General features: G+C 54.3%; 5 protein-coding genes across 5 annotated transcripts; 3 read left to right on the top strand and 2 right to left on the bottom strand.

Annotated features, from left to right (window-relative positions):
- Positions 1-183: 183 nt before the first annotated feature.
- GNI_097130 (hypothetical protein) lies at positions 184-1,039 on the bottom strand (the record flags this gene model as incomplete). The annotated part of the gene is made up of 1 exon (XM_011132736.1): positions 184-1,039. A coding segment is annotated over one exon (856 nt), but the record flags the coding sequence as incomplete, so codon positions are not given.
- A 200-nt stretch (positions 1,040-1,239) lies between these two features.
- On the bottom strand, positions 1,240-3,240 carry GNI_097120 (methyltransferase TRM13; the record flags this gene model as incomplete). The annotated part of the gene is made up of 1 exon (XM_011132735.1): positions 1,240-3,240. The coding sequence occupies one exon, from the start codon at positions 3,238-3,240 to the stop codon at positions 1,240-1,242; it is 2,001 nt and encodes a 666-aa protein (XP_011131037.1).
- Positions 3,241-3,398: 158 nt separating this feature from the next.
- Positions 3,399-5,307, top strand: GNI_097110 (putative PDIa family, carboxy-terminal TRX domain (A') subfamily protein; the record flags this gene model as incomplete). The annotated part of the gene is made up of 2 exons (XM_011132734.1): positions 3,399-5,077; positions 5,154-5,307. The coding sequence occupies 2 exons, from the start codon at positions 3,399-3,401 to the stop codon at positions 5,305-5,307; spliced, it is 1,833 nt and encodes a 610-aa protein (XP_011131036.1).
- Positions 5,308-5,413: 106 nt separating this feature from the next.
- On the top strand, positions 5,414-8,080 carry GNI_097100 (putative DNA replication licensing factor MCM7; the record flags this gene model as incomplete). Its single annotated transcript, XM_011132733.1, has 2 exons — positions 5,414-5,551; positions 5,720-8,080. The coding sequence occupies 2 exons, from the start codon at positions 5,414-5,416 to the stop codon at positions 8,078-8,080; spliced, it is 2,499 nt and encodes an 832-aa protein (XP_011131035.1).
- A 190-nt stretch (positions 8,081-8,270) lies between these two features.
- Positions 8,271-8,711, top strand: GNI_097090 (hypothetical protein; the record flags this gene model as incomplete). Its single annotated transcript, XM_011132732.1, has 1 exon — positions 8,271-8,711. A coding segment is annotated over one exon (441 nt), but the record flags the coding sequence as incomplete, so codon positions are not given.
- Between the last annotated feature and the right edge of the window lie 84 nt (positions 8,712-8,795).

Genomic DNA, 8,795 nt, shown 5'->3' with positions numbered 1-8,795 from the left:
CCGGATTGGTCGTGGTCGGAACAGGGGCCGGAGTGGTCGTGGTCGGAACAGGGGCCGGAGTGGTCGTGGTCGGAACAGGGGCCGGAGTGTTCGTAGGCGGAGCGATGGCCGGAGTGGTCGTCGTCAGAACAGGGGCCGGAGTGGTCGTAGGCGGAGCGGTGGTGGGTAGTGGCGTGGTGGTACCGAAGCAGACGTACTGGCTCACCGCGGAGACTGCCTGGAGAACGACTTGGACGATATCGCTGGAGTCACTGGAGATGTATTGGAGGAAGTTTGCCGGTTGGCCGAGATATTCAGTGTTAAATTCGCTCCATTTTGCTACGGCGTCGGTTTCGATTTCCGGAACGAGGAAGACGACCATGACGTTGTTGGTCTTGAGGACATTGGCGGCCTGGGCCATGGAGGGGTAGTCGTAGATTCTGCACTGGAAGTCGGGCGTGACACCGACTGAGTTGTCGGGGAAGGGAGGCATGAAGCTAGGCGGGAGAGGAGGCTCGGGAAGCGGTTCCTCGAGGTAGAGGTCGTAGTCAAGCGGGTCGTGGGGTACGGCATCTGTGGAGAGCACAATAAGCCGAGCTCCCACCACACTCGAGACGTCGTCACCTGACTGGATCGAGTTATCAATCACGCGCCAGCCCACCGTCGGGTCCTGTGCCGCGTCAATCAGTGCCTGCAACTGCACCTCAGGCAAGTCGCCGCCGCCGCTAGCGTACAACGTGTCCCACGCCTTCTGGAACGTCGCCACGTCGCCCGTCAAGGCAGAAGCCATGCGGTAACAAAAGTCATCCGGCTCACCCAAGTCACGGTACGGCTTGTCCTTAAACTCAACCGCACCAAAGTGAGAACCCGGGTTGTTCTCCAACACACTCGAAACCAGGGTAGGAATTGCCTTCGACACATTAGGCAAGTCGTCCATGAACGACCCAGTCGTATCCTGCACCAACAATAAGTCGATCGGCAGGAAGCACGTGTCGCTGTAGGTAGACAATCCACCAGACACCAAAACCACAGAAGCGAAGAACGCACCCAGACACTTCATCGTAACTGTACAAAATTCTTCTCAAAGGCTGAAACACAAATTGCTGATGTTTCTTAACTCCACATACCCCCAAAACCCCCGAGACCCCCCGTCTCCACCGACACCATGTCTCCACCACCTGTCAACCCCGAACCCTCTAAACCTCCAACACTCGACTCCAACACCCGATCGGATTTATTTCTTCGCCTCAGAACACGATCTCAGACGGCATTCCAAGAGGCCAGCAAAAGCGTGTTCTCTTTGGTCACACCCAGGGAACAGTAGCGAAGAACTGAGACTGTCGCGCCGAGGCCCTGAAGCCATCGCATGCGTTCCAGCAGCACCGCATCCTTCAGCGCCAGTCCAAGTCTCTGCTTGTCGCCCGTGGCGCCCGTGCTCCAGCCCAGCACGGTCCGCAGGTTCCGCTGGATGCTCATCGGCATCCGTTGCACCACCTGCCACTGAGCCGCCACCCACTTCTCGGGTACCGACCCTGGTGACTCGACAGACTCTGACTCTGGCGACCCAGCCAAGGCCAGTCCGGAGTTGGCAATGTTGTGGTAGCAGCAGGGCGCGATGATAAGGTAGATGCGGAGGCCAGGCAGCAGGTAGTGCACTCGAGCCGCCGTAAGCAACGCCAAGTCTGTAGCCGGCCCACACAAGTGCTTCGCCGTGAACAGAACGCTATTAGTCACGGGCCGTGTTGCCAAGGTCGCCAGCATCTCATCCAGTCGCGAGTTCTTCATATTCGCATACGGCCGCAACACCGCACCACGACCTCCGCTCCGACGTAACCCCTGCTCTTCCTCCGCCGACAAGCACTCCAGACCACTCAACAACTGCATCGGCCACGGCCACGTCCAGTAACCCATATCAGGGGGCGACTGCCCCACCGACTGCCCCACCGCCGCCATCTGAGAACCCCGCAAGAACTCGACCGCGTCGAAATCAGCCAAGTCTAACGCCAACCGAACGCAGCGTCTGCTAAGAGTCCCGTCCACATGTCCCTGAGCGTCCTTCCGCTCCTTGTTCAACTGTCTCCTTTCTCGCTCCACCAAAACGAAGAAAGACTCACCTTCCTTTCGCGCCCTCTTCCCTTCCGGCTCTATCCGCTCCGCCTCACCTTCCCGGCAAGTTTTTGCCTTAAGGCTGGATTCCCCCTTCGGGCTAGACTCCCCCTTCGGGCTAGACTCCCCCTTCGGGCTAGACTCCCCATTCGGGTCAGCCTCCGGGGTCCGAGGTTTCCGCACAGAACTGAGCAGGTCGTCCATCTGTATTACGGACCGGAGCAAACCTCCTTTACCAGCCCCCAGTTCTATCCAGGTCGCCTCCCGGACACAGCGCACGAATTCCTCGGCCCCCACGACGTTCTTGAACCGAGTGAGCATCTCCAGCGCCTGAATCTCGTGTTTGAACTTCTGCTGGTCGGCAAAAACGTCGGCAGCTCTCAGTTTCTCCACACCATACTGACCGCACACTCGACGGCACAGCATGTCGAGCACGCCTCCGTCCCAGGCCTCGCGGTAGCAGGCATTCACGTCCAGCCACTCGTCAGATGCGGCAACCGTTTCTCCCTCGTACAGGCCCCCGTCATGCAGTCTTTTGGATTCGTAGCACACTCTTTCATCATCCCCTTGGGACTCACCAGGGAACTTACAGTTGAACTGGATCTCCTTCGCCATGGCAAGGACGCTGGGAGCTAGTTGGATCAGGGCCCGGTCAATGTCTTCTGGAGATACGTCCGCCGAGGGCGGTACCCTAACCTTTGTCTTTAGATTGATGTCCTCCGTCTGCAGCCAGGGAGGGATGATCTCCTTAACTATCTGAGAAATCTGTTCCAGTGAGATTCCGGCCAGGTGGGCATGCGGTGCCGAAGTGTTCCCGCGATTTGGTAGATTGATGTTGCGCGAGTAGAACGGTTGAAGTGCTTCTCCGCAGGCTTCTCGCAGCATGGGGCATTTCTTAATGTGTCTCCAGACGTCCTCTTTATATATGGAGTGACGTCCGTCCACGGGGCACGGACAGCGGCTCTCCTTGTCTGGTTGATGTGTGCAACAATATTGGGTGCCCGGTTTGAGCGGAAACCTGCAAAAGTACCGGCGAGATTTGACGTAGTAACTGCAATGCCCCTCACGGGCCACGGGCTTCTGTACGGTCGCCTCCGTGACGGCTTGTTTTGGCTTGCTCATATTCCCTTCCGGGTCCGGGAGATGCAACGTCATTTTGCTGGCAAAAATCACTTTCTTGGAGCCAGTCAACCGTACAAGCGCCCGAGGCGGGAAACACTGGCACACCGACAACATGGTACTTCCACACCGATGGCATGGTACTTCCACACCTCGATGCCATGGGCGGTGCCGGGGGTGGTGGGGGCAAAAATATGCGAGGATGGATATTCTGTTTGGGCGGGACTGTGGGGGCTGACCAAAGAGTGTTCTGGACGAATGATACGCATTCGGCAATCGCTGAACCTTTAGGCGCGGAATCTCTGACTGAATCGTTAGTGCCGATCAGCCGAAGCGAGCTGGAGGCCCAGGAACAGTCCCCGAAGTTGCAGGTCATGACTGGCGCACAGGCAATTGATGCAATAGACGCCTTGGATAAGGGAAAGGCCTTGTATATCCTGTTGGGTGCCCGCTGGTGTTCTGAATCGCGCAGGATGCAACACATCCTCCGAGAAAATACAATCGTCAAGCCTGAAGAACAAGTCTTTTACGTGGATATTGATAAGGATAAGGGAAGGTTCGCCACGCAGATGAGCATTGAAACTGTTCCTACATTAGTACGGATAATAAACCATAACGGCCTAATTGAAACAGCTGATTATCTCGGACCTTCAATCGTGGATAATGTTAGATATTGGATATTGCAACAGGAAGCTCTAGATTCCAAACCAATATCTGGCGGAGGTCTAATTCCTATTGTGGATGATGTGAGCTCTGAACAGTGGAACTGGCTAAAAGATCATGCTGTCCTATCAGCGGAATGTGATAGGGTCCAAGTTCTCAAGCAGGTTGGCCATCCTCCAGCGGATCTCATATTAATTCAGGATGAAAGCATGGCTCATGAAGGAGTTTGCTCGTTGCAGTGGTATGGAAGAGCTTTTGAGCCCAGCATTAAGGAGATCACGTCGGAAAATGTTCAGAATTTGCCTGAAAAATGGGAGGATCTTCTAACGGATATTCCTGAGCCACTAAAGCTTGACAGCCACAACATCCATTGGATTAATAATCTCCCAGAGGACGCGGCCGTCCTACTGGCTCTGGACAAGTCGGATCAGATGAGAAGTACTCTTCGCGATGTTCTGGCAAAATTGCGCGTGCACACGCGTGTGCAAACACGATTGAAGGAGACGAAAATTCTCGCTTATCAATTGGGATTCGATACCCCATATGAGAAACGATTTGCTGACTATCTGGGTCTCAGCACGCTGCTGAAGGCGTCTACGGGTTCATCGTCGCTGGGGGACAAGAAAGACGGAAAAATCAAACTCTCGCCAGGGGACGAGAAACCAAGCAGGATATATTTGCTGAAGAGTACCAAGTTATTCCTACCCAAATATTCCATGATGGTGAATCCTGTGGGATACAATATTATGCAGTATACGGATGGTTTAAAGACTCGCAAATTGGTCTACGAATTTTCTCACGACAAATTTTCTACGAATTTTCCTTCAGCAGACGAGATCGCAGCGTGGCTAACGGAAACTGATTGGTCCAAAGAACGTCCCATATTGCTTAAGAATGAGCGCCGGCCATTCCGGTTCAACCAAGGGGCGGCCCTGATGGAGGTAAATGCCTCAACTCTGCAAAGAATTTGGATGGATCCTGAATCCAATGTGATCACTCTGATTTATACGCCCTGGTCTAGTCATAGTCAAATGCTTCTGGGGGAATTCAGAAGAGTCGCTGAAATATATTCTTCTACTCTGATACCGTTCGTGACTTTCAATGCAGCAACTAATGATCTGCCCCCTCTTCTAGTCCATACGACAGACGGCGACCAGTGGATGATACCGACTGTAAATGGCTACCCTTCCATTTTTGTCAAGTCAGCACAGTAAGGAATCATGCATGACCTCCCCTCCCGGGTTCGATCCCTTGGAAATCGGCCTTTTCTATTGCTTTTATGCTAGGCTGGATAGTTTAGTTGATTACGTGGGGGAACGCGACGCAGATTCCATCGAGCAATATGTAGCTGAAACATTCCGCGACGTGCTGATCCCTTCTCCTTCATCGTCCAGCAATAGTCAGCCCAACACCCCAGAAGACCTTCATCCTGAGCAGTAGCACCATTATTCAACCACTTGTCAGCTTATCCAGATTGGGTTGTGGACCATGGATGGTTTTCGTGGTTTTTTTGAGCTTCCGGTTTTGTTGATTTAGACAGAGTGGGATGGCTTCGAGGGACATCGTTGCTTTGGTCAACTATCCTTCCCAGAAGAATCAGCTCCGAGATTTCTTCGAGCACTATGAGGTTAAGACCACAGTGCAAGGCAAGCGGTCTATTATCAAACCATACCTGAAGAAGACTGTAGACCACATACCCCCACCCCCGGGTCCATTCCCCAATGGATCACTTGGCGGAAACGCCGCGTCCTGACCCTGACGTGTTGTATGGTCATGCCACGTTCGGAGGGCGGGCACTTCCCTAGGGCGGGCACACCTGGATGCACTTCCGGAGGGGTTGTTAATGTTTTAGGAGGAGTTGGCACGCGAGGAGAGTAAGTGGATGATGATAAAGGTGGATGATCTGTTGGCCCATTTGAAGTACGAAGGGGGTTCTTTGCCGCCTGGTCGGGAGGAGAAGAGTTGCGGGTTGTTAAGTACTATATTGCACAATGGTCCCCGAGCGTTACGATTATGTTATGAGGTGATAGAGGAGATGATTACGGAGTTGTTTGTGATATCGATGGAGGACGAGTCGGCGTTGACTCCGAAGGAGCGTATCTGGCGTGTAATTCGTCGGGACGGCTCAGTACCAGCTTGTTTCCGTGTTCCCTATGAGTTGTATTTATACCCGCCTAAGGAGTGGTATAGAAAGCAGCAGAATAATGCATTAAATCTTGCATTACATCAGTTACGAGGGGTCCACGTTGGTCACTTGTTGGAGTTACGTGGTCTGGTGAGTCGTGTGTGTCCCACACGACCTTGCATCCAGGTGGCCGTTTATCGCTGTGAGGATTGTTTCACGGTTCGGTACCAGCATGTGGATACAGCTGGTGTGTCGTATATGCCGCTGAAACAATGCCAACGTGAACAGTGTCAGAAGAAGAACAACACTCTCTCTTTATCTTCAAAAGATTCCAAATACATCAATTACCAACAAGTATGGATACAAGAAAACCCCGAGAACGTGCCCAGCAGCAAAGTACCTCACCAACTTAAGCTCATTGTAACCGGCGATACTACCAACCAAATAAGACCCGGAAGGCCTATCAGGGTTGGAGGGTTCTTTGTCTTGCAACTCAGCCAAAATGCAGGTAGATTCGGCGGCGGTGTTAGCGACCATTCGGCCCCCGTTTTTCAAGTTATCTACGTCGAACAGGACGGCGTCTGCGTGGACCAGGACGCCATGAAAAAGAAGGCCGAGTTCGCGAAAGCTAACTACCCTGGACATCGACTCTATGAACTTATGGCCAAAAGTATCGCACCTACAATACATGGACACGATGACGTTAAGAAAGCCATGCTTCTCCAACTCGTCGGCGGCGTCGGTACTGGTGCAGAGACGGAACCGAACGCGGGTGGCGACGACAGCGAGAACATTGCTCCGAATGGAAACAGTACTGCGACTGGAAACAGTGCTACAAGTGGAAACAGTACTGCGACTGGACACAGTGCTACCGGGGTGGAGCGGGATAGTAAGGTGAAGTTACGTGGATCAATCCATATGTTGCTGTTGGGTGACCCGGGTATTGCCAAGAGTCAGCTACTGCTGCGAATGTGCGATGTTTCACCACGGTCCAAGTACACCTGCGGCAAAGGTGCCAGTGGTGTGGGTCTTACAGCTTGTGTTACCAAAGACACTATAACAGGCGAATTTTCGTTGGAGGCGGGAGCAACAGTCTTGGCGGACCGAGGGCTGTGTTGTATTGATGAGTTCGACAAGATGAATGAACAAGACCGTACAGCGATACACGAAGTCATGGAGCAACAGACCGTCAGCATTAGTAAGGCGGGCATCGTAGCTACTCTTAATGCACGCTGTTCTGTACTCGCTGCCGCAAACCCTGTTGGAGGTCGCTACAACGTGCGCAAGACCGCGACTGAGAATATAGGTCTTCCCGCCGCTTTACTCTCGCGATTCGACCTTGTCTTCCTCCTCCTCGACCAGTCCGCCTCGCGACAACACGACATCGACATGGCCCGCCACCTCCTCGCCGTCCGCAAAACCGGCACCAACTTCAATAACGTCGTTGCCGCTGCCGGTAACGGGGTCGGAACCGGAGCCGGTAACGGAGCCCGAGGCGCCCACGGCCGTGGTGATAACGCTGGCAACGCTCATGGCGGGGTAAGGCCTCAGGCTGGAACCTTGGAACCAGGCGAGGTGGCGTTGGAGACCGAGGTGATCAAGTTACTGGTTGAGGAGACGCAGCAGTACGCGCCTACGCTGCCGGCGGCGTTGGAGGACGAGGTGACAGCGCGGTACGTTGCCGCACGAAGGACGGCGGTCGACGCGGAGACGTATGTGACGCCGCGGTCGCTGACTGGATTATTGCGTCTGGCCCAGGCGTTGGCTAAGTTACGGTTCGATACACATATCGCGCTTGAAGATGTCGAGGAAGCACAGCGACTCATTGATGCCTCCCGCGAAAGCGTGCGACGTAGACGTGCTGAACTCCAGGCCGCACACATCGATAAGCCGTACCTTAAGACCCTCGAGTTTATTCAAACACTAAGCCGAGAAGGTGCTGCAGTCGACTACACGCACGCGCTGCAACAAGCCGCAGAACAAGGCATCGAACCCGGCGCTTTCAACGACGCACTGGAAGACCTCATCAACCAAGGACAAATCACCTACACAGACATCACTAAACAAAGGTTCGTCAAATGTGCATAATATGGCCGACCACACGTGTGTGCAGAAGACGGATGTGTGTGTGAAGACGGATGGATAGATAGGACCTTGTTTAGGTCAAACAAGGACAACTTTGTTTAGGTCACAAGGACAACTTAGTTAGGACAATGAAGGAGCGTACGGGTGGCTGGGTTGGGGCGGGAGAGTGGCTATTAGCGCGGGGTGAAAAAAAATGGCTTCAATGGAGAGGTACCAGAGGGAGTATAATCACCGCGAGGCAGAGCGGTATGAGCGCGAGCGTGAGGCGCGGCGGTTGCGGTTCGCGAAGCCGTTGTTCGACTTTGCACCCGCGGCGGTGAAGCAAGAAATTGCGGCAGAGAAGCTAGCTCGGGAGCGTAAGTCGCAACAGCGCGCCAATCGCGTGCGAGAATTTCTTGAGAACAGCGAAGTCGTGGTCGTCCCAGGCCCTGGCCAGACAGAGGAGGAAGAGGGTATCTTAGCCGATCGAGGGACCGACCCGCCGCGAGTAGCACTTCCCCCTGTCGCACCCGATGGCTCCCTAGACCTCTACGAAGCCATGTACGTCACCAAGGGCGCACGCCTCACGCCCGAAGACTACGCCCCCTCTACGCCAGTCAATGAGTCAGGCCGACAGGCCCTCAACGCCATCTCCGTACGCCGTAGACCCCGCCCGGCCCGGGTCTTTCGACCCCCTCCTTGGTCGTACTCCCCCCCCCCTCCTTCCCGGTCCGCTCCC

The sequence above is a fragment of the Gregarina niphandrodes genome (genome assembly GCF_000223845.1).
Source record: "Gregarina niphandrodes unplaced genomic scaffold scaffold00020, whole genome shotgun sequence".
NCBI lineage: Eukaryota > Apicomplexa > Conoidasida > Eugregarinorida > Gregarinidae > Gregarina > Gregarina niphandrodes.
Note: the sequence above shows the minus strand (reverse complement) of the source record. Positions and strands in the feature narration are given on the sequence as shown.